At 43.4% G+C, this 25955-nt stretch overlaps 1 protein-coding gene across 4 annotated transcripts in view; it reads right to left on the minus strand.

The window, feature by feature from the left end:
- Positions 1-9653: 9653 nt before the first annotated feature.
- grm3 (glutamate receptor, metabotropic 3) overlaps positions 9654-25955 on the minus strand; it is a 55578-nt gene continuing 39276 nt past the window's right edge. Inside the window, exons 4-7 of one of the 4 annotated variants that reach the window (XM_068059802.1) lie at positions 19047-19202; positions 14545-14554; positions 13186-13200; positions 9654-9730 (exon numbers count right to left, since the gene is read on the minus strand). In XM_068059802.1, coding sequence (XP_067915903.1) covers positions 9654-9730; positions 13186-13200; positions 14545-14554; positions 19047-19202 — 258 coding nt within the window. Of the gene's footprint in view, positions 9731-13185; positions 13201-14544; positions 14555-15582; positions 15594-19023; positions 19203-25955 lie in introns of all 4 variants that reach the window. The other 3 variants (XM_068059803.1, XM_068059801.1, XM_068059800.1) reach the window with 3 other exon arrangements.

A 25955-nucleotide genomic window follows, 5' to 3' on the forward strand; every position in this document is an offset into this window, starting at 1 on the left:
ATTCGGGGTCAGGCCAGGTCGGACACACTCTATCACTGGTAAGTGGCTCTAATGTTAATTTAATTTTTGGACTAGAAAGGTGGTTTTGTTAGTCATTTTAAGCTTGTGCAGATCAGCAACAAAGTGAAAAATGGTAAGTTAACTGATGGTTGGGTAAGGTCGGGCGCGGGAAAAAATGGAAGGACTTGAGCCAGGTTGGGCTTGGGTCAGATGTGGTTCTATCGGGCTTGGGTCGGGTTTTCTTTGCAGATCCGAGCAGGCCTTTATGATGTGTGTCGGGTGAATTCTTCACATGAGAACCAGGCCAAATACAATAAGTTGAGGGGGGGGGGGGGGGGGGAAGTGAAGAGGACAATAAGACTGGCAAAGAGAGAATATGAGAATAGAATGGCAGTTAACATAAAAGGGAACCCAAAAAATCTTCCACCGGCATGTAAATAGTAAGTGGGTAGTAAGAGGCTGAGTGGGGCCTATTAGGGACTAAGAGGGTGATATATGCTGAGAGGCACAGGGCAAGGCTAAAATACTTAATGAGTACTTTGTTTCGGTGTTTACTAAGGAAGAGGATGCTGACAATATTGGTGGAAGCACAGATGGTAGAGGTAATGGATGGGGTGAAAATTGATAGGCAGGATGTACTGGAAAGGCTGGCTATGCTTAGCATACATAAGTCTGGATGGTTTGCATCCCAGGTTGCTAAAGGAAGTGGGGATGGCGATAGTGGAAGGGCTTGTCATAATATTCTAATCTTCCCTAGATACAGGGGAGGTGCCAGAGGATTGGAGAGTGGCAAATGTGACATCCTTATTCAAGAAAGGGTGTAAGGACATTTCTAGCAACTACAGGCCGGTTAGTTTAACATCAGTGGTGAGTAAAGTTTTAGAAACAATAATTAGGGAAAAAATCTACACGCACTTGGAGAGATTTGAGTTAATTAAGGAGAGCCAGCATGGATTTGTGAAAAGACGATTGTGCTTGACTAATATAATTGAATTTTCTGATGAAGTAACAGTGAAGGTTGATGAACTGAGGGCAATAGATGTTGTCTAGATGGATTTTAAGAAAGCATTTGACAATCTACCTTTTATTTAGTACTTTATCAAAATTGATACTCATGGAATAGGAGAATCTGTGTCAGCTTGGATAAAAATTGGCTTAAGGACAGAAAGCGAGGAGTCGAGATAAATGGTTGTTTTTCAGACTGGAAGTAGACAGTGGAGTTCTCCAATGGTCAGTGCTGGGACCACTGCTTTTTTTGATATATATAAATGACTTGGACAATGGAACACAGAGTAAAATTTCTAAATTTGCTGATGATACCAAACTTGGAGGTGTGGCAAACTGAGGGAATGATACCAATCGACTGCAACAGGACATAGGCTAGCAGAATGGGCAGACAAGTGGCAGATGGAATTTAATACAGGGAAATGTGAGGTGATGTATATTGGCAGAAGGGATAGGGAGAAGCAATATAGACTTAGTGGCATAGTTCTAAAGAGTGTGCAGGGACAGAGGGATGTGGGGAGGGGGGTGATGGGTGCGGTGGGGGGGTTCATGAACATAGATCTTTGAAAGTGGCAGGACATATTGAGATATCTTGGACTTCATAAATAGAAGCAGTGGGTACAAATGCAGAGAAATTGTGCTGAGCCTTTATAACCTGGTTAGGCCGCAACTAGAGTGCTGTGTCCAGTTCTGGTCGCCATCATTTGGGAAGGATGTGAAGATGCAGAGGAAATTTGCCAGGATGGTTCCAGGGATGAGGGATTTCAGATACAAGGTTAGGTTGGAGGAACTGGGGTTGTTTTCCTCTGAGCAAAGGAGATTGAGGGGAGATTTGATAGAGGTGTACCAGATTTTTTTATTTTCTCATGGGAGGCCAGCATTTACTGCTCATCCCTAATTGCCCTTGATGACAAGTGAGTGACTTGCTAGGCCATTTCAGAGGGCAGTTAAGAGTCAACCACATTGCTGTGGGTCTGGAGTCACATGTAGGCCAGACCAGGTAAGGACAGCAGATTTCCTTCCCCAAACGACATTAGTGAACCAGATGGGTTTACGACAATCACTGATAGTTTTATGGCACCATTACTAAGCGTAGCTTTCAATTCCAGATTTTTAAAATCAATTAATTTGATTTATTTAGGGCGGCGCAGTGGTTAGCACCGCAGCCTGACAGCTCCAGGGACCCGGGTTCGATTCTGGGTATTGCCTGTGCGGAGTTTGCAAGTTCTCCCTGTGACCGCGTGGATTTTCACCGGGTGCTCCGGTTTCCTCCCAGAGCCGAAGACTTGCAAGTTGATAGGTAAATTGGCCATTGTAAATTGCCCCTAATGTAGGTAGGTGGTAGGGAATATGGGATTACTGCAGGGTTAGTATAAATGGGTGGTTGTTGGTCGGCACAGACTTGGTGGGCCGAAGGGCCTGTTTCAGTGCTGTATCTCTAAACAAAATAATAAATAAATAAAAAATTAATTGATTGTAAATTCCACCACCTGCTGGGTCCCCAGGGCATTAGCCTGGGCCTCTGGATACTAATCTAGTGACATTATCACAATGCCATCATCTCCCCTGTATTATGACAGGTTTAGATAATGTAGACAAAGAAAATGCTGTTCCCATTAGCTGATGTTACAAGGACTATGGGACACATTTAAAATGTTGGGCAAGAGATGCAGGGGAATGTGAGGAAGAGGTTTTTTTACACAGCAAGTGATAATGACCTGGAACTTACTGCCTTTGAGGCTGGTGGAAGCAGAGACAATGAAAGATTTCAAAAGGAAATTGAGTGAGTACTTGAGGGGATTAAACTTGCAGGGCAATGGGGATAGAGTGGAGGAATGGGACTAACTGGATTGCATGGATTTGAAGGGCTGAATGGCTGCCTTCCTAACGTGTGGTGCCCAGAATTGGTCATAATGACTGGATTTTGTGCTGGAGGCAGGGGTCTGTCCGGGCACTGGGCTGAAGAGGCAGGGGGATCCCTACCACTACCTTTTCATGCCCCCTGGAGTGATTCTCTGGTCTTTTTAAAGCAAAGTTTTAGGAAGCGGGATCCTGTCCCTTTCATGTCTTTAAAGAGATGGGGATCCTGCCTCCAAGAGCTGCCGGCCAATCAGAGGGTCGGAAACTCAGCAGTATCGGCATCGCTACTGGGAGTGGTTGTCACTGCCGGAGCTGCAGAGCCCTCGCACCCAGGCTCAGCGCTGGAACCCTGAAAGAAAGGTTGGTGAGGCAGGGCCGCCATGGCCAGTCTGGAAGGCCGTGATGAGGCGGTGGGAGGGGGAGGGGGGGGTGGTGGTGGTGGGGAGAGATCGTGCAGTTCAGCGGGGTGGGGGAATCCTCCGGTGGGGGGGTGGGTAAAGTTGTTCCTGGTGGGGCTCCTCCCTGGGTCACAAATTGCCCATGAAGGAGGGACCCTGCCCCACCCCCACCCCAAGCCCTCCTATAATTTGTTGCGGTCCTCCTCGGAATTGACTATCACACCACAATATGGTGTCATCTGTAAATTTAGAAATTGTGTTCTTGATTCCAAAGTCCAAATTGTTTACGTATATTGCGCACAGCAGTGGTCTCAGCACTGATCCTTGTGGAACCCCTCTTCTGCCACTCTGAATAACTAACCTTTATTCCCATTCTCTGCTTTCTGTCTTGAAGCCAGTTAGTAATCCATTTTGCCACTTGTGTCCTGACTTTACAAGGCATCCTCCCTGCACGGTGAAGGGAAAGGGCCCCTAATTATCCGTTAATAAGCCATGTAGGGGCCTCAGTTGTCCTCAGGGTGGGAAGGCTGTCATTGGTCTATCTCGCTTCCAATAAGATCGCAGGGCGAGGGGCCTTCCGTGCCCCTGCCACCTGTCTTGATACTCTGCCCCTCCCCCACCTCCGACCCCGCCTCATGGGGCCTCTCAAAATCCCAGCCAATGCTCCAGTTGAGGCCAAACCAGTGTTTTGTAAAGGTTCACCATATCTTCCTTGTCTTTGTATTGTATGCCCCTATTTATAAAGACCAGGATCCCATTTACCTTATTTACATTTTCTCAGCCTGCTCTGCCACTTTCAATGATTTGTTCACATATACCCTCAGGTCTCTCTGCTCCTGCACCCCTTTTAGAACTGAACCCTTTAATTTATATTGCCGCTCCTCATTCTTCCCACCAAAATGTATGACTTCACATTCTCTGCCATATATTTTATATTTTATATATATTAAATTTCATCTGCCATATATATTGGCCATTCCATCAGACTTTCCATATCCTCTTGAAATCTTATCACTATCCTCCTCACAGTTCGCAATGCTTCCATGTTTTGCGTCATCTCATATTATTGTCGTTATAAAGTAGACAGTCATTCAAACCTGAATAAATATATATTTCAGTACGGGTATGTCAGTTGTCAGCATTAAGCTAGTGCTAGTGTCTCCCTCTGATGGAGGGAGCCAGCAGGAGACGTTTATGTTGCATTTATACAGTACCTTTATTCACAAAAATATAATTAAGCACTGAACAGAATTGGGAGGAAAGAGATGCTGTGCTGAAGAAGGAAAGATTAGGTGTGGGGTTGGGGGTTGGGGGGGTAGTCACCAAAAGTAGTCAGAGAGATGAGGGGCTGAATTTTATGCCACCCCAGCAGGTTGGATGGTGGCGTGGGGGCGGCGTAAAATTGAGCGGGAGGCTCTGGGAGGCCTACCCACCCTGCTTTTGCCTCCGGCCACGTTTTTGGCATCGGGTGGGGGTGGGAAAAGGCCTGCCTGCCCGAGGCCAATCAAGGCCCTTAAGTGGCCACTTAATGGCCACTTAAGGGCCCTTGCCTGCCCCTCTCATGCTCACATCTCTGTCCTGGGATTGCTGCAGTGTTCCAGTGAACATCAACGCAAGCTCGAGGAACAGTACCTCATTTACCGATTAGGCACACTGCAGAACATTCTTCTTCTTTGGCCTCCTTGTCTCGAGAAACAATGGGTAAGCGCCTGGAGGTGGTCAGTGGTTTGTGGAGCAGCACCTGGAGTGGCTATAAAGGCCAATATTAAAGTGACAGACTCTTCCACAGGTGCTGCAGATAAAATTGTTTGTCGGGGCTGTTACACAGTTGGCTCTCTCCTTGTGCTTCTGTCTTTTTTCCTGCCAACTGCTAAGTCTCTTTGACTTGCCACTCTTTAGCCCCGCCTTTATGGCTGCCCGCCAGCTCTGGCAATAGTTCCAAGTCAGGATGGTATGTGACTTGGAGGGAAACCTCCAGGTGGTGGTGTTCCCCATGCATCTGCTGCCCTTGTGGTAAAGGTCACAGGTTTGGAAGGTGCAGTTGAAGAAGCCTTGGCAAGTTGCTGCAGTTCTCTTTTCTTTGGCCTCCTTGTCTCGAGAGACAATGGGTAAGCTCCTGGAGGTGGTCAGTGGTGTGTGAAGCAGCCCCTGGAGTGGCTATAAAGGCCAATTCTAGAGTGACAGACTCTTCCACAGGTGCTACAGATAAAATTGGTTGTCGGGGCTGTTACACAGTTGGTTCTCCCCTTGCGCTTCTGTCTTTTTTCCTGCCAACTGCTAAGTCTCTTCGACTCGCCACACTTTAGCCTCGCCTTTATGGCTGCCCATTTATGGCTACAGAACATTGAGGTCAATAATTTCAGAGCATGACTGGTCCACCCCTTTTTTATGTTTAGTTGCACTTTTTATTTTTATTTCATTTTATTTTAGTTTGTTTCATCATTCAATTTTTTTTACCATGTTCCTGCCCACTCTTTTTTCATGTTTGTGCTTTTGGCCAGGGCTTTCATTATTCTGTCATATTCTGCACTAACGCTTTGTCTTTCACCACACTATTAACACAAACTTTGCCTTTGCCCCATGACGTCCTTGTCAGTTATTCTCTGTGACCCTCTGTCCTCTCACCACCATCCCTTTTATTCTCTTCTGCCGCACCCCCGCTTTATTTTCTTAAAGCCTATTACATTTCTATCCTTTGCCAGTTCTGAGGAAAGGTCACTGACCTGAAATGTTAATTTTGTTTCACTCTCCACAGATGCTGCCAGACCTGCTGAGTATTTCCAGCACTTTCTGTTTTTATTTCATATTTTCAGCATCTGTAGTATTTTGCTTTTATTTAAATTTCAGGTGATGGGTGAACAGGAACAATGCAGATCAGCAAGGGCAGGGGTGATGTGCGAGTAGGACTTGGTGAGAAATAGGACACATGCAGCAGCAGAGATTTGGATGCACTTCCCAAATATTGGGAAGGTGGAGGATGGGAGACCAGGCAGGAGAACATTTGAGTAACTGACTCTGGATATGACAGAGGCATGTCTAAGGGTTTCAGTGGCAGATGGGTTGAGGCTGAGGCAAAGGAAGGTCATGTTAATGAGCAGTTGTAGGCAGTCTTTGTAATGAAAATGATGTGAGGCCAGAAGTTCAGCTCAGAGTTGAACAGGATCTTGAATTTGTGAACAATGTGGTTCAGCCTGTGACATGGTTCTGGTATCATCCTTGTAAATCTTCTCTGCACCCTCTCCAGTGCCTCTATATCCTTTTTATAATATGACGACCAGAACTGCATATGCAGCACTCTACGTGTGGTCTAACCAAGGTTCGATACAGGCTTAGCATAACTTCCCTGCTTTTCAATTTTATTTCTCTAGAAATAAAGCCTAGAGCTTGCTTTGCCTTTTTTATGGCCTTGCTAACCTGTGGCACAACTTTTAGTGACTGGTGTATTTATACTGCAAGATCCCTTTGTTCCTCTACTCTGACAGACTTGCACCTTTCACATCATAAATGACTTCCCTATTCTTACTGCCAAGATTTACTACCTCACATTTATTTATGTTGAACTTTATTTGCCAATTATTTGCCCATTCTGCAAGTTTATTAAAGTCCTCCTGTAATTTGTTCAGAATTGACTATTACACCACAATTTGGTGTCATCTGCAAATTTAGAAATTGTGGCCAGAATTTTACTCTCGGCGGACGGAAGTGACCACCGACTGAAAAGTCGGTGGCAATCCTGCCTCCACGTGCCCTGGGGATCCAGACTGCATTTTGTGGTTCCCAGGCCCTTAATTGGTCTGAGGCGGGACTTCCACCTCATTGAGGCAGGAAGTCCCACCTAATGGAGCTGCCAGCCAATCAGCAGGCCGGCAGCTCTCTGTCCCAGCAGCGCCATTGGGAGCGGTGTCCACTGCTGGGACTGCAACCCAGCTGAAGACAGAAGATGTTGGGGAGCCCCGGAAAACGGGTAAGTTTCTGGGGCCTTGCCAGGGGCAATTGTTTGGGCCCCAGCGAGGCAAGGGTGGTCAACTGGGGATGGAGGATGTGTTGGGCATTGGGGGTGGTTGGGACATCGGGGGGTGGCCCTCCGCCGGACACAGAGTGCCTGATCAGGAGGGTCCCCCTCCACCCCAGACCATCAGACGGCTGCCTACTTTTAGCAGGTGGCTTTTCACATGCCTGGGCCACCTGCCAGCCAAGGGTAAAATCCCCGTGGCGGCGGGCGGAGGCCCTTAAGTGGCCATTAACTGGACACTTAAGGGCCTTGATTGGTTTGGGGCGGGCGGGCCTTTTTCGCAGCTGCTGCCCCACGTAAAATGGTGGCAGAGGCGGGACCGGGTCGGGAAGGGCTCCCCTGACCCTCCCGCTCCATTTTACGCGCCCCTCCTGTCACCATCCTGCTCCGTGGGCGGGGGGTAAAATTCCGGCCTGTGTTTTTGATTCCAAAGTCCGGAATGTTTACATATATTGTGAACAGCACTGGTCGCAGCACTAATCCTTGTGGAACCCCTCTTCTCATCTTCTGCCACACTGAATAACTAACCTTTACTCCCACTCTTTGCTTTCTGTCTTGAAGCCAGTTAGCAATCCATTCTGCCATTTGTTCCCTGACTCCACATTCTCTGACCTTATTTGATAGTCCATTATGGGGCAGTTTATCAAAGGCTTATTGAAAATCCAGATAAATTGCACCTACTGCATTACCATTGTCTACTCTGTGTTACCTCCTCAAAAAAATTCAGTCAGGTTAGTCAAGCAAGATCTTTCCTTTTTGTAATCTATGCTTACTATTCATATTTTTCATTTCTGGATGTTCTTCTATTCTGTCCTTTAGCAGGAATTCCATTATTTTTCCTACCACTGATGTTAATCTGACTAGTCTATAAATCACTGGGCATGTCCTGTTCCCCCTTCTTAAATATTTAATATGTGTAGTAATGCCTCTGCTATCTCTTCCCTAGATTCTTTTAAAATGCATGGATGCAATCCATCTGGAATCAGGGGTTTTATCCTCTGAGTTTAAGTAGTTTATTCAATACTTTTTTTAAAATCTTGAATGCACTTATCTCATCATTCGTCATCAATGTTATGTCTACCTCTTCTATCTCCCTCGTAAATACTGAAGGAAAATAATTGTTTAATATTTCTGCCATTTCTTTATTGTTGTCTTTGGTATTATCCTGTTTATCCCCTAAGGGCCCTATTCCCATCCCAGCCTTCCTTTTTTTTTATTGATGTGCCTGTCATATGTATGGATTTGTGTTCTAGCCAAAGACTATAGCTTAGTTTTGCTTTGCTCATGGTTTTTAGTTAGAATAAGTTATGACTTACCCAAATTGAGCAGTCTGACCAAGAGATTGAAAGAGGTGGTAAGGAGCTGGAGCTTGGAGGCATAACTTGGAAGCTGACCCATGTCTATAGATAATGTTCCCAAAATGCTGCATGTAGATGAGGAAAAGAGGAGAGCAATGCTTGGATCATCGAGGGACTTCAGATTTAACGATGTTGGATTGGGAAAAAAAATATTGCCAGCAACACTGTGGTTACAAAATAACTAGGAAAACTGACTCTGTGTGCCACTTCTTTCCATTTTAATCCAACTAAGAACGATCTATTATATCCTTTCTATCTTCGAAAGCTCCCTACCAATCTGTTACCTTTCTATCTTGCGAAGATATTACCTGCTGCTTTCATCATTACAAGAAGATTATTTTCTGTATTAAATAAGAAAATAACTGAGAATTGTCAAACAAAATAGCTGTTTATTGTATATGATCAATAGGGGTTGCAAGCAATTGAAAGAAAGAATCATTACATAAGTTATTCAACATTTTTTTTTTACAGACAGGAGGTTAGGCAGAAGAGAAAGGAATAGCTTCATAATGAGTTCTATTGGGTCTTATAAAAATCTCAGACAAACGCTTTGAGAGAATGCTGCTGCATAAATAAGAGTACTGAGTATTAAATCAATTCCATCAGCAGTCAGATTTTATTCAGTTTATTTTACAATGAAATTTTCATATTGTTTTGTGCTGTTAGAACCATAAGTTACATAATGTAACTATTTGTATATACAACATAAAAATTACTATGCATTCTAGTGTAAATACATCAAGGATGGTATTAAAACCTCAAAACTTTATAATAGTCAGTTTGCCATATTTTCATACAGTACTTGCCCTAAGTAAACAGTTTATAACAATGTATGTAATAATAGTTATTTACAGGATAAAATACTATTAACCAAAAAACAAGAGCACTATTAGTTATTTACAGCCCTTAAAAATAATTTAATATGCTGTTTCTACAAAACAAGTTACTGGTTCACCATAGCGCACGGTGTGCACAGTTCTGAACAGTACAACAGTTTGACAGCTGAATTAGGAAACAACTTCACAAAGATGATGTTGTTGAGTCTAGAATTTCTCTTCCATTGCAAACAGTAGGAACATAATGAGCACTGGCAGATGCTGAAAAGCAAGAGTATCATGGCAGGTTACTCCAAGTATCCTTTGTAATGTCGAAAGAAAATCATCCAGAATAAATCTGTACTTGCTCTGCTGTTTTCTCCCCTTTCCTTTCCTCTGAAGGAACTGGTTCTTGTTGCTTTACAGTTCCCCAGGCACCAAGCGCCTTCTGTTATTTGATTTCTTGGTTTGAGCCAAGATCATGAATGTCAGCAGGCTATTCAACACCAACATGCATCACACAGATGGGTCCAATCCCATCCTCACCCCAAGTCCACAAACGCACGTTTTCCAGGACGAATGATTAGGGACTTGAATACTGGTCAGGTTTCCCCACTCTAACCAAGGGTGCTGAGGCCAGCTCCAGACTTTCAACAAACTAATAGTTGAAATGTCCTAAATATACCACCTCTCCCTCTCTCTCCAATATAATTTCTCGGTAAGGTTAATATTGTGTGACATGGGGAGGAAAAATAAAAAAGTCTCATTATTAAAATACCTCTGTGTAAGTGACTGTTGTGAGAACAAAATAGGTTTTCAGTGGATGTTTTTAAAGTTTCACGATACAAACTTCTTGAAATTAATTTATGGTAACCAGTATGCAAATAGGTGTGACTTGTGCTGCAGAACTGGCTGCGCCACCTAGCCAAGCTATTCCAGTACAGCTACAACACTGACATCTACCCAACAATATGGAAAGTTGCCCAGGTATGTCCTGTACACAAAAAGCAGGACAATTCCAATCCAGCCAACTACTGTCCCAGCAGCCCAATCGTGATCATCAGGAAAGTGATGGAAGGTGTCGGCGACAGTGCGACCAGGCACCACTTAAACAGCAACATGAATGAAACCGGCCGGACCACCCGGCATCAACCTAGGCACCAGAAACGAAAACGGCAAACTCAGCCCTGTCAACCATGCAAAGTCCTCCTTACTAACATCTGGGGGCTTGTGCCAAAGTTGGGAGAGCTGTCCCACAGACTAGTCAAGCAACAGCCTGACATAGCCATACACATGGAATCATACCTTACAGACAATATCCCAGACACTGCCATCACCATCCCTGGGTATGCCTGTCCCACCGACAGGACAGACCGACCAGAAGTTGGCGGCACAGTGGTTATACAGTCGGGAGGGAGGTGCACTGAGCGTCCTCAGCATTGGCTGCGGACCCCGTGAAGTCTCAGGTCAAACATGGGCAAAGAAACCTCCTGCTGATTACCACCTAATGTTCCCCCACAGCTGATGAATCAGTACTCTTCCATGTTGAACACCAATTGGAAGAAGCACTGAGGGTAGCAAGGGCACAGAATTGTACTCTGGGTGGGGGTCTTTAAGTCCATCACAAGAGTGCTCGGTAGCACCACTACTGACCGAGCCCTAAAGAACATAGCTGCTAGACTAGGTCTGTGGCAGATGGTGAGGGAGCCAACAAGAGAGAAAAATCTACTTGACCTCATCCTCACCAAACTACCTGTTGCAGTTGCATCTGTCCATGACAGTATTGTTAGGAGTGACCAACACACATTCCTTGTGGAGACGAAGTCCTATCTTCACATTGAGGATACCCCCCATCGTGTTGTGTGGCACTACCACCGTGCTAAATAGGATAGATTTTGAACATATCTAGCAATTCAAAACTGGGCATCCATGAGGCGCTGTGGGCCATCAGCAGCAGAATTGTACTCAACCACAATCTGTAACCTCATGGCCTGGCATATCCCCCACTCTACCATCACCATCAAGCCAGGAGACCAACCCTGGTTCAATGAAGAGTGCAGGAGGGCATGCCAGGAGCAGCACCAGGCAAACCTCAAAATGAGGTGTCAACCTGGTGAAGCTACAACACAGGACTACTTGCATGCCAAACAGCGGAAGCAGCATGCAATAGACAGAGCTAAGTGATTCCACAATCAACGGATCAGATCTAAGCTCTGTCGTCCTGCCACATCCAGCTGTGAATGGTAGTGGGCAATTGAACAACTAACAGGAGGAGGTGGCTCCACAAATATCCCCATCCTCAATAATATAAAAGCAAAATACGGCAGATGCTGGAAATCTGAAATAAAAAGAAATGCTGGAAATACTCAGCAGGTCTGGCAGCATCTGTGGAGAGAGAAGCAGAGTTAATGTTTCAGGTCAGTGAGCTTTCATCAGAAGTTCTGTTTTTATCCCTATCCTCAATGATGGGGGAGCCCATCATATCAGTGCAAAAGACACGGCTGAAGTATTTGCATCCGTCTTCAGCTAGAAGTGCCATGTGGATGATCCATATCCACCTCCTCCTGAGGTCCCCAGCATCACTGATGCCAGTCTTCAGGCAATTTGATTCTCTTCACATAATAGCAAGAAATGGCTGAAGACACTGGATATTGCAAAGGTTATGGGTCCTGACAACATTCCGGAAATAGTACTGAAGACCTGTGCTGCAGAACTGACCGCACCCCTAGCCAAGCTGTTCCAGTACAGCTGCAACATTGGCATCGACCCAGCAATGTGGAAAACTGCCCAGGTAGGTCCTGTAGACAAAAAGCAGGGCAAATCCAACCCGGCCAATTACCTTCCCATCAGTCTACTCTCAATCATCAGTAAAGTGATGGAAGGTGTCATCAACAGTGCCATCAAGCGGCACTTGCTTCGCAATAACCTGATCAGTGACGCTCAGTTTGGGTTCCGCCAGGGCCACTCAGCTCCTGACCTCATTACAGCCTTGGTTCAAACATGGACAAAAGAGCTGAACTCAAGAGGTGAGGTGAGAGTGACTGCCCTTGACATCAAGGCAGCATTTGATTGAGTGTGGAGTCAAGGAGCCCAAGAAAAACTGGAGTCAATGGGAATCATTGGAAAACCCTCTGCTGGTTGGAGTCATACCCAGCACAAAGGAAGATGATTTTGGTTGTTGGAGGTCAATCATCTGAGTTCCAGGACATCACTGAAGGAGTTCCTCAGGGTAGTGTCCTCGGCCCAACCATCTTCAGCTGCTTCATCAATGACCTTCCCTCCATCAAAAGCTCAGAAATGGGGATGTTTGCTAATGATTGTACAATGTTGAGCACCATTCGTGAATCCTCAGATACAGAGGCAGTCTGTGTCCTTATGCAGCAAGACCTGGACAATATTCAGGCTTGGGCTACTAAGTGGCGAGTTACATTCGCGCCACACAAGTGCCAGAACATAGAACAGTACAGCACAGTACAGGCCCTTCGGCCCACGATGTTGTGCCGACCCTTTAACCTACTCTAAGATCAAACTACCTACATACCCTTCATTCTACTATCATCCATGTACCTATCCAAGAGTTGCTTAAATGTCTCTAATGTATCTGCTTCTACTACCACCGCTGGCAGTGCATTCCACGCACCCACCACTCTCTGTGTAAAGAAACTACCTCTGACATCTCCCCGAAACCTTCCTCCAATCACCTTAAAATTATGCCCCCTGGTGATAGCCCTTTCCACCCTGGGAAAAAGTCTCTGGCTATCCACTCTATCTATGCCTCTCATCATCTTGTACACCTTGATCAAGTCACCTCTCATCCTTCTTCGCTCCAATGAGAAAAGCCCTAGCTCCCTCAACCTTTCTTCGTAAGACATGCCCTCCAGTCCAGGCAGCATCCTGGTAAATCTCCTCTGCACCCTCTCTAAAGCTTCTACATCCTTCCTATAATGATGCGACCAGAACCGAACACAATATTCCAAGTATGGTCTAACCAGGGCTTTATAGAGCTGCAGCATAACCTCGCGGCTCTTAAACTCAATCCCCTTGTTAATGAAAGCCAACACACCATACGCCTTCTTAACAACCCGATCAACTTGGGTGGCAACTTTGAGCGATCTATGGACATGGACCCCAAGATCCCTCTGTTCCTCCACACTACCAAGAATCCTGTCTTTAAGCCTGTATTCTGCATTGAAATTCAACCTTCCAAAATGAATCACTTCACACTTTTCCAGGTTGAACTCCATCTGCCACTTCTCAGCCCAGCTCTGCATCCTGTCAATGTCCCGTTGCAACCTACAACAGCCTTCCACACTATCCACAACCCCAGCAATCTTCGTGTCATCGGCAAACTTGCTAACCCAGCCTTCCACTTCCTCATCCAAGTCATTTATAAAAATCACAAAGAGCAGAGGTCCCAGAACAGATCCCTGCGGAACACCACTGGTCACCGAGCTCCATGCTGAATACTTTCCATCTACTACCACCCTCTGACTTCTGTGGGCCAGCCAATTTTGTGTCCAGACAGCCAACTTTCCCTGTATCCCATGCCTCCTTACTTTCTGAATGAGCCTACCATGGGGAACCTTATCAAACGCCTTGCTAAAATCCATATACACCACATCCACTGCTCTTCCTTCATCAATGTGTTTTGTCACATCTTCAAAGAATTCAACAAGGCTTGTGAGGCATGACCTGCTCCTCACAAAGCCATGCTGACTGTCTCTAATCAAACCATGCTTTTCCAAATAATCATAAATCCTGTCTCTCAGAATCCTCTCCAATAATTTGTCCACTACCGACGTAAGACTGACTGGTCTATAATTCCCAGGGTTATCCCTATTCCCTTTCTTGGACAAGGGAATAACATTTGCCACCCTCCAATCATCCGGTACTACTCCAGTGCACAGTGAGGACGCAAAGATCATCGCCAAAGGCGCGGCAATCTGTTCCCTCGCTTCCCGTAATATCCTTGGGTATATCCCGTCTGGCCCCAGGGACTTATCTGTCCTCATATCATTCAAAATTTCCAGCACATCCTCCCTCTTAACATCAACCTGTTCGAGCATATCAGCCTGTTCCACGCTGTCCTCACAAACGACCAGGTCCCTGTCACTAGTGAATACTGAAGCAAAGTATTCATTTAGGACCTCCCCTACCTCCTCCGACTCCAGGCACAAGTTCCCTCCACTATCCCTGATCAGCCCTACCCTCAGTCTGGCCATCCTCTTGTTCCTCACATAAGTTTAGAACGCCTTGGGATTTTCCTTAATCCTACCCGCCAAGACTTTTTCATGTCCCCTTCTAGCTCTCCTAAGTCCATTCTTCAGTCCCTTCCTGGCTACCTTGTAACCCTCTAGAGCCCTGTCTGATCCTTGCTTCCTCAACCTTAAGTAAGCTTCCTTCTTCCTCTTGACTAGCTGTTCCACATCTCTTGTCATCCAAGGTTCCTTCACCCTACCATCCCTTCCTTGCCTCATCGGGACAAACCTATCCAGCAGTCGCAGCAAGTGCTCCCTAAACAACCTCCACATTTCTGTCGTGCATTTCCCTGAGAACATCAGGGCCATTCGTCTCCTGACCTCATTACAGCCTTGGTCCAAACAGGGACAAAAGAGCTGAACTTAAGAGGTGAGGTGAGAGTGATTGCCCTTGTTATCAAGGCAGTATTTGATCGAATATGGCATCAAGAAGCCCTAGCCAAATTGAAGTCAATGGGAATCAAGGGGAAAATTCTCCACTGGTTGGAGTCATACCTAGCACAAAGGAATATGGTTGTGGTTGCTGGAGGTCAATCATCTCAGCCCCAGGACATTGCTGCAGGAGTTTCGCAGGGTAGTGTCCTAGACCCAACCATCTTCAGCTGCTTCATCAATGACTTACCCTCTATCATAAAGGCAGAAGTGGGGATGTTCGCTGATGATTGTACAATGTTCAGTACCATTCGCAACTCCTCAGATACTGAAGCTGTCCGTGTCCATATGCAGCAAGACTTGGACAACATCCAGGCTTGGGCTGATAAGTGGCAAGAAACATTCGCACCACACAAGTCCCAGGCAATCTATCTCCCCTTGACATTCAACGGCATTACTATCACTGAGTCTCCCACAAACAACATCCTGAGGGTTACCATTGACAAGAAAATGAACTAGACCCACCACATAAGTACTTTGGCTGCAAGAGCAGGTCAGAGGCCGGGAATTATACGTTGAGTAACTCACCTCCTGTCTCCCCAATGCCTGTCCACCATCTACAAGGCACAAGTCAGGAGTGTGATGGAATACTCTCCACTTGCCTGGATGGGTGCAGCTCCGACAACACTCATGAAGCTCGACACCATCCAGGACAAAGCAGCCCACTTGATTGTCACCCCATCCACCACCTTAAATATTCACTCCCTCCACCACAGACGCACAGTGGCAGCAGTGTGTACCATCTACAAGATGCACTGCAGCAACGCACCAAGGCTCCTTAGACAGCACCTTCCAAACCAGCGACCTCTACCACCTAGAAGGACAAAAGCAGCAGATGCATGGGAGCACCACCACCTGCAAGTTCCCCTCCAAGCCACACACCATCCTGACTTGGAACTATATCGCCGTTCCTTCACTGTCACTGGATCAAAATCCTGGAGCTCCCTTCCTAACAGCACTGTGGGTGTACCTACCCCACATGGACTCCAGCTGTTCCAGAAGGCAGCTCACCACCACCTTCTCAAGTGCAATTAGGTACGGGCAATAAATGCTGGCCTTGCCAGTGACACCTACATCCCATGAAGCAAATAAGGAAAAGATAATCTAAAATTTCCCTCTCTGCTATTCTAACGGAGTTGTTTTATTTTGAATATCAGAAAGAATTTCAGACTAGTGTTCTGCTTCTAGGCTTCTATCCCACATCATTATTCAAGTCTTAAGGAATTTTGTTTGAAATCCAAAGTGTTCTGATAAAGCATTAGGAGCCAAAAATGATCACTGTTCTGGATAATATTGTTTAATGAAATGTTTTTGAAAAATATTATAAAAATAATAGCTATTTACAATGCTGATATGAAGCAAATTCCATTGATAGCATTAGTTGTTGCCCTTGACCGAAAAATATTAAGGTAAAGTCCTCTAAATTACTGGAGGAAGCCACTAATTGATCCTCAGATACATTCATACTGAATTATTATAATTTGCTAATTTTTCCCTCCCAACTTTCCTTACCTTTCAACTTTTAGAGCTGGTGACTGTAGGATGAATGTTCAATTGTTAGATAGTTGAATGCTAGTGATTACAACACAATGTATGAACTGATAATAGTATTACTTGAGTTAAAACAAGAAACATCCACAAAGTCATTTTAGTATCAAATGATCTATATCTAAATGCCAAATAGCGGAAATACCAAAGTAGGATAAAGGTAGTTTTGCCTCTCATCTAGTACTTGAAGGCACTTAACCCAAAAGTTTAATTTATTCTTGCAGATTTCCAGTTGTTCTGGTATCACTATCAATTAGTTTCATGTAGACAAAGGAAAGTTACTTGTTGTCCCTTAATATGTGCGACATTTTCCAATACTTGAAAAGAAAAAATAATAAAATGCTTACTATCTCAATAATAAAACAGAAAACACACAGCAGGTCAATAAGCATCTGTAGAAAGATGGGCTTATGCCCAAACCAAACCATGACAATCCGATAGGAAGGAAAGTTGTAGACAAAGTTAGGACTGGTATGTGTTCACACAAAGAGTGACCAATGTATGGGGGTGCGGGGGGAGTTGGTATGGGGGTGGAAGTAAAAGCTTTAACCATTTAGGAAGCAGTTGGATACAGTGATGGGGAGCGTAAGGTCTTCCTAGACACCTGAGATAATAGGGGGAGGATCGCCTGCCTCAGAGTGATTGGATTTGGGTGGTGGGATTCCACATGTTCTGTTCTGGGGTCACTTCAATTCACTGAATGCATCAATGATTTGGATATAGGGCTAGAGGGAGTGGTGTCCAAATTCAGAGAAACACTGAAACAGGAAGCATAGTAAATTATTGAGAGTACTGAAGGATTCTACAAGGGGTTGATGAAATGGGCAAAAAGAGTGGCAGATGGAATTCAAAGTCAATACATTAATATTTTGGTTATTATTGTACTTTGGGGTAAAGTTGGGTGATATGGGAGAGCAGAGATATTTGGGGGTTCAAGTTTATAAGATACTAAAAACAGCATCTCATGTAGATAAGGCCATAAAAAAGCTAATAGAATATTAAGTTTTATGGTAAAATGTATAGAATATAAAAGTTTGACGTAATGATGAAAAATATTAAGGTAAAGTATAAAACTTTAGTCAGAACATAGTTGGAGTACTGTGTGCAGTTTTAGGCTCTACACTATAGTAAAGATGCTGAGGTAATCGAAAGAATACAGTGCAGATTCACTGAAATGTTGCCTGGTACAAGGAAAAGCAGTAAGAGGAAAAAGAACCTGAAAAATTGGGTCTGTTTTCATTACAATAGAGGAGATTATGGAGTGATTTGCTAGAGAGGTTTAACATTAATGAACAGAGAGGACATAGCTAGAAAGAGATTGTTTTCATTAATTAAGAGGGTCCAGAATGAGGGTGCATAGATACAAAGTTAAATTCAAGAGATTTTGGAAAGCGAACAGTGTTTTTTTTAAACACAGAAGGTTGTGATGCTGTGGAATGTACTATAAGAGGCAGTGACGGAAGCAGGCATCTTGTCAACAATTAAGAATAGGTCGGCTAGGCAGTTAAATAAAGGGGAATTTAGGGAAATTGGAACAGAGCAGACACATGGGACATGGACTGTTGTTCACATTAAGGGTAAATACCAACATGGAATGGTTGGACCAACAGGTTGGCTTGTGTAGGAGACTGAATGATGATCTGATCAAGGTGTTTAAAATCTTAAAAGGATTTGATAGGTGGATATGCAGAAACAATTTCTTCTGGTGAAGGAATCAAGAACAAGGAAATTAGAGTTAGACTCTTCAGGAGTAAAATCAAGAAGCACCTTTTCACACAAAAGGTAGCCGAAATTTGGAACTCTCTCCCCAAAAAGACAGGTCATGGCAGGACTATCAAGACTGAGGTGACAGATTATTGTTTGGTAAAGGTATCAAAGTTTGTGGAGGGAGGATGAGGAAATGGAGTTGAGGTGCAGAGCAGCCATGATCTAATTGAATGGCAGAGCAGGGCTGAATGGCCTACTCCTGTTCCTATGTTCCAATTCCATGTCCTTTTGGCCAGGAATGCTGCATGACTTGCTGTATACTTTCTGACCGTTCATTGTTCCCATTAAATGGGCTGATGTCTGTCTTAAGAAAGTGCACAGGATGATTTAATACGTGCATTTTCCATGCATGTGTGGGAACAGTGAATGGCAGAGAAATATACCTCAATGAAACAGAAAGCAGAAAATACCTTTCTTTTGAAAAATATTTAACTTATTGAAGATATTGGGTTGTGGTATTTAAAGTTTCAGGGGGGAGCTTTTATGTGTTTTTTCAGGGTTTCAGCGGCTCTTCTGCCAAAGTTATGGGTGAAGAATGGAAAAAGCCCACAGAATTCACCCCCTTTTTACTTACAGTGTGAGTGACTAGTGACAGTTCCGCTGACACTGAACCTGTTCATGGTGAGTCTGTGGCTGGTCACATTCTTCTGTGGCTGAAACACAATAATGTGCACCTTTGGTGCAAAGAGACAGCCCAGTACCACAAAACCGCTCAGACTGACTGAGATACACATGGTGGTCGTCTGAACCTGTGGAACAAAAACAATTGTTAAACTATTGAACATATTCTTAAAGCCTGGAGAGAAACACTGAACCACAAGCCTTAGGTTGTTAAAGTGCTTGTTCCAAATCAGGATTCAGAGTTCAGTTTCCTGCTTGGGAATCCAGTACAAAAGAACCACAGCTAGAGTTATTACGAAATCAAATTTATTCTGAAAAAAAGTCACAGGGTGGAAATTATTGCTGGTGATGTTATCTTCAGAATGCCGGATGTTTGTATCAAATGCCTCTCTGCACTATTTTAACAGAATCATTAACTGTTGTTATGACCAGGTGAGAAAGAGGGTTTTATTTTTAATCACACTGTGTTTTTAGCTCCCCATTGGTGAATCCTTGTTCACCGCTTTTCAATTATAAGGTAAAGAAACTAGCACAAACAGGCTTTCTTAGATTTAAAGAAGAAAAGTTGACATTTATTAAACTTAAACTTTAATTCAGTTAACGCCTACGGATACACGACATGCCCATGCTAGCATGCATACGTGATGCACTCATGCAAATAGAGACAGAAAAGAGCAGAAGAAAAATAAAGTGGAAAAGTTTGATGTAATATCTGAACAGTTTTTGTTACTGTTCCTCGAGCTCACTTTAGAGTCCTTGATTGTAGGTAGATCTTGCTTTTCGTTGGGGCCCAGTATTTCTCTTAAACCTTGTTCACTGTAGGAGGCTTTTCTCTCTTGGGGTTCATGTGTCTTCAATGGATTCAGAGGCTTGTGAGATAGAGATGAGAGCAGACTGGAGGGATTTTCTCAGTCCAGGAGCAAACAGGCACTCTGAGTTCAAACTGTTTGTACAATTCAGAAAAACCCAGGTTGCCAAGCAGATTAGTGATGTGACTAAAAGCAAAATACAGCAGATGCTGGAAATCTGAAATAAAAGCAAGAAATGCTGGAAATACTCAGCAGGTCTGGCAGCATCTGTGGAGAGAGAAGCAGAGTTAACTGTTATGATGAAGGGTCACTGACCTGAAACATTAACTGTGCTTCTTTCTCTACAGATGCTGCCAGACCTGCTGAGTATTTCCAGCATTTCTTGTTTTTATATTAGTCACGTGACTAACTGGTCTGACCACGTCTTGGATTGTATCACCTTAGCAGTCTCTGGAATGCTCCTCTTACACACAATACCTGGTGATCAAAGTCCATTATGGGTTGAATGTGTCAGGGAATGGTCCTTTTTGTCCTTCCAATCACTGTCTGTTAATATGCAAATATCTTTTCCAGCCACGGCTGATCTGTTTAACAAGTCCTTTCTTCACTCCAGTAACAGTTTAAAATCAATGTTCACGACAAAATTAATGTGCCTCATTCTTGGCAGATGGGGGCCTAGCATGACTGTTTAAAATAAATGGATAATTGCCCCTAAAATAGTGGACACAGCAATTTGATAATTGTGTTGAAACTTTTGTATGATAGTAGTAGTTATTTTTACCCTTGTGTTCTAGGGAGTCAAAATCATGTTTAAATATTGGTTTGAAGTTAACCACATAACATTTTTACTTGGTAAGGTACATAGAAATCCTGATCCAAGTATAATCCAACTCTTGAGTTTGTCATGTTATTTCTGGATTCACTTGTCATAACAATGAGCTGTTACACACAAATTGTCACCAAGTCACAGTTTTGCTCCTTGTGTGCCAACTGTACAGTACAGTAACAGAGTGGTTATGTTACTGGACTAGTAATCTAGAGGCTTAGTCTATTGATCTGGAGAATATGTGTTGAAATCCCACAATGACAGCTGGGGAATTTAAACTCAGTTAATGAAATAAATCTGGAATAAAAAGCTAGTATCAGTAATAGTGACTATTGGATTGTCATTAAAAACCCATCTGGTTCACTGATGTCTTTTAGGGAAGGAAATCTGCCATCCTTACCCAGTCTGGCCTACGTGTGACTCCAGACCCACAGCAATGTTGCTGACTCTTAACTGCCCTTTGAAATGGCCCACCAATCCACTCAGTTCTATCAAACCACGACAAAAACTATGATAAAAATAAAATCATGGATTGCTGTGGTTCAAGAAGGTGACTTACCACACCATCTCAAGGGCAATTAAATGCTGGCTTTGCCAGCGATGCCCATATTCCATAAATGAACAAAAACATTGTGAAGTCTACCTGTATGTTAGAGTCTGGTACCACGTGTAACATTTTAAAATGGGAGAGGGGGGAAGGATTTTTGTCCGAGTCTGGTACCATGTGTAACATTTTTGGATGATTCAATCTTGTACATTTCAATTATCCACTGCTGAAAGAAAAGGTTGTCAGCAAATAATGGAGACAAATCAGCTGAAAAGAAAGATGAAGTAGATCTCTCTGATCTGCACAGTGCTGGATGAGCTAACTACAAATTCAGGCACTATCTGGGTAAACACACACAAATGAACTAGAAGGCACTGAGTTTTTGTGAGTAACTTCCATTCCCCATGGCCCAGAATCCATTGAATGGTGTGATATTGAGCTGGACAGACTCGGGAGCTCCCAGATTCAATACTCTATTTTACTGAGTTGCATGGTCTCAGTAGGAGCAGCCATAGAGCTGTACAATTGTCCTCCAGTGTCCTCAGATAGTTGCTTTTCCACTAGTCAGTAACGTGTTCATCTTGTGAGATTCCTCTGTCCATCATTTTAACAAATGCAATAACACTTGTGTTTAAATTTCAGACAAAGGAACTTCATAAAAATGTACTGATATGTTCCTACCACATACACTGACTCCGCCTATCCTGGGCAGCTAGCTATACTGGGCAAATGGTGCCAACCATTTTCCATTACCATGGGCGTCAATTACAAAGGCTCTGCTTAAACTGTATTAAGCAGCTGGCTATTTTGAGTAATTCAAGCATCTGTGCGGGGTCACATTCTGTACATTGCTGTTCGCCTTGCAGCACTGTTCTAATGTATTTGCATCATCCCCTTATTAAGTGTTAATTTCTGAGGGAGATTCACAAACGCAGCAGTTCAGGAACTTTGAAATTGACCAGGGCAGGATAGTTTCATTTTTATTACAGTATTTAACGTGGTTCCGCTGAGTAGGATAAAGACTGTGTAGTCTCTACTGGCATAAATAGTAGGTGGTTTGGAGATACATTAGGACGAGGAAGTAGCAGCAATTCGATCTTTTCTGTTTAGGGGTTTTAGAGGGCATTACTTTTAGACAGTGTGATTTTAAATTTTATTAACACTATATCAGCCATCATGTATAGTGGGAAAATTGGATTCATTTGAACTCACCCATTATAAACATAGGGGACTGTTATCAGTTTTAGTAAACAAAGTTTGAGTTCATGAACAAGGAAAGAAAACATGATTTGCAAGCAATTTATTGGACTCATGTAATTACCAATTGTGTATTTGTGTCATGTTAGTAACTAGAGGCTGTTCCACACTATGCTTGTCTCGAACAGGGGAAGATAAATATCCAGGAACCAGGCAGAGATAAAATCAAGAGCAGAGCACATTGAGCAGAATAATCAAATCACTTTACACCTCTTTATTTAGATTAGTGGGAAATTGCTACAAATTGAGTCTAAAGGAGATACTTCTGTTCAGTGGCATCAATTACTCCCATAGCAGGATCCCACCTCCATTACCTTCTGAAGCGAATTCACACCGCTTCTACTTCTGCTATAGCATAACGGAGTGGATGTAACAATCCAAACTGGATATTGTGTTTTCTGGATGTGCCCTCCACTCTTACAGTAGGGTGAAAGTTTTACTTGAGTGAGAACAGGCCAGAACAAAACATAAAACCGGTTCATTTCTCAGTGAACATACAGTGCAAAGTTATCATTCACTTAACTCAATCAGTACAACTTATCTTCTTGTAATAATACAAAATAATGAACACACTACACTTCCCCACATCAGTTGGTCACACTGCTTGACAAAACAACTTCTAACTATCCTCCTGCATCCATATGTTCCAAGTCTGGCTGAAAGCATACTGGTACGACCAGGTGAGAAAGGTGTCTAGGGCATCCTCTCAGCCTTCACCTGGTCTTACCATATCGGATTTATTTTAAACACACCATGTTTTTAGCTCCCTCTTGGTGAATCCTTGTTCACTGCTTTCCGATTATAAGGCAAAGAAACCGGCACAAACAGGCTTTCTTAGTTTTAAAGAAGAAAAGTTGAAATTTATTAAACTCAAACTCTAATTCAGTTAACACCTACGAATACATGACACACCCACGCTAGCATGCATACACGATACACACATGCAAATAGAGACAGAAAAGAGCAGAAGAAAATTAAAGTGGAAAAGTTTGAGGCAATATCTCAAGTTTTTGTATGATTCTTCGAGCTCACTGTAGAGTACTTGACTGTAGGTGATCTTGCTTTTCATTGGGGCCCAGTATTTCTCTTAAACCCCCTTGTTTGCTGTAGGAGACTTTTCTCTTTTGGGGTTCATGTGTCTTCAATGGATTCAGAGGCTTGTGAGAAAGAGATGGGAGCAGACTGGAGGGATCTTCTCAGTCCAGGAGCGAACAGGCACTCTGAGTTCAAACTGTTGGTACAATTCAGAAAAACCTAGGTTGCCAAGCAGATTAGTCATGTGACTAACTGGTTTGATCACATCTTGGATTGTATCATCTTCGCAGTCTCTGGAATGTTCCTCTTACACACAATACCTGGTGATCAAGGTCCATTGTGGGTGAATGTGTCCTTGCAATCATCGTCTGTTAATATGCAAATGTCTTTTCCAGCCACGGCTGATCTGTTTAACAAGTCCTTTCTTCACTCCACTAACAGTTTAAATCAATGTTCATAACAAAATTAGTGTGCCTCATTCTTGGCAGGTGGGGGTCTAGCATGATAATACCCTATCTACATTTTGTTTTAAAACCCCAACTATCAGTGTATATTTCTGTCTCAGTGTGCTGAGGACAGAGACTTCCCAACATAATGGGTGTGAGGTTTTTATTGATCATAAAGACAAGCTAACAAATACTTAATTGTTTTTGGCCCTTGGAAAAAAAAATAGTAGTTTAATGACCTTTCTTCTTACTGCTTTCCAACTTGTATGAATACATTTTGCTTTAAAAACCACAATATTTAAATATAACTCTTTTCCAAATCTTTTCTGTGCATAAATGGTCAAAAATCCTGAAACATGGCAACATTGAGCAATCACAAAAATGACATTTGAAATGTGTCAGATCAAAAGCAGTTCTGACTTCAAATTTGTTTTGCTCTAAACCTGCTTTCAGTTTTAGAAAAAATCACTGGGTGGGAAGAAGGATTAAAGTTCTGTCTGTTGATGATTTTAGTAGAAAGAGTTGGTGTGAGTACAAGATGGGAAATCGAATTCTCAGTAAAATTATCAGCTGAATGAACTTCCTCCCCCTGGAAATCAGCCCATTCAAAACAGGAAGTATAAAAAGGATGGCGAGATCAGTTTTTCTGGAAAGTTCCTGTATTTTAGTGGACGTGCATTTGGTTGCAATTTGTAAAAATAATAATGAGCTTGGTCCAAAATTATAGTTCCTGCAAAAATCTGGGGTATATTGAAAATAAATCAGAAGTTTTAATAACATTTTAGAAATGATTGATTGCTCTGGACAGTATGAATCTGGTCTCCCACAAATACTGCTCATACCACAAAAATATTCCAGTGTCTTGAGATGGTTCTTTCACCATTTGTATTCTCTACAGTTCCCTTTTTCCAGCTTTATCTTCTTAATCTTACAATTAATCTCCTGAACCTTATCTTACCTTTCCTCCCACCTTTTTGACTTGATGAGTTATACAGGTAACTGATCCCTTGTGTCTACAGACTTAAGTCAGGTGCAATTCTGCTATAAATTGTTCAATTTTTGGACAGCAACTTTTTCCCTTCTTATCCTGCCATTTGTATGGATCACTTGTGTGGCAGGTACAACATCTGCCAATTCCCAATTCCACTGAAATTTAGGGCTGAGATCTTCAAAGCGGACCGCCCGTCACAGAGACGCCGCGATATTTTGCACGGTGGCTCATTAACATGGAGGGGGTGAGCGAACCATCCCTGGCAATGGCGTCCATTGTCACCGTGCAGGCACTGGCGCCATTTTTAAAGGGCTTCAAGCCCTTACAGGTAACTTGAATGTTTAAAGTGAAATGGAGGGAACATTTAAATTTACAAAATGAATAAAAGATCGAAGCCCTTCTCCCACACCCTCAACAACCAAACACTTCATTTATTACCTTTTTCACACAAAAAATATATTTTTTCTCATCACAAACTTTCCCCCCCTGCACTTTGTTTCCTTTGCTCTTCAACAACCCCTTCCCACCATCACCTCAGCCAATAGTAGGAGTTATCCCTGCCCCCCCTTCCTGACCTGAAAATTTCACCACCATTGTCATGCCTTGGATCTTTGAACGGAGATCCAAAGGCACGAGACTTTTGGCAATCAGCCGGAATATTGGTGTGGGACGGACGTCGCGATGAAGTAAGTAATTATTCTTTAGTTATCATTTATTCAAATATGTTAAATCGTTTTTTATCGCCGAGCAACAGGGGGTCCGTCCTGAGGCCTCGCCGCCGCCGGTAAAATGGGGCAGGGCCACCCTGGCGCCAAGGCCTGTGGGGGCCTCTCCCAGAAGGATTTTCCAGGCCCTCCCGCCACAACCCCTGATGTCGGGGGCTAGTAAAATTCAGCCCTTAGTGTGTTCTTTAGAACCAGTGTAATTCTGGCATATGTAATTTACACCCTGAATTCCAGTCTGCTTTACC

The sequence above is a fragment of the Heterodontus francisci genome, chromosome 27 (assembly GCF_036365525.1).
Source record: "Heterodontus francisci isolate sHetFra1 chromosome 27, sHetFra1.hap1, whole genome shotgun sequence".
NCBI lineage: Eukaryota > Metazoa > Chordata > Chondrichthyes > Heterodontiformes > Heterodontidae > Heterodontus > Heterodontus francisci.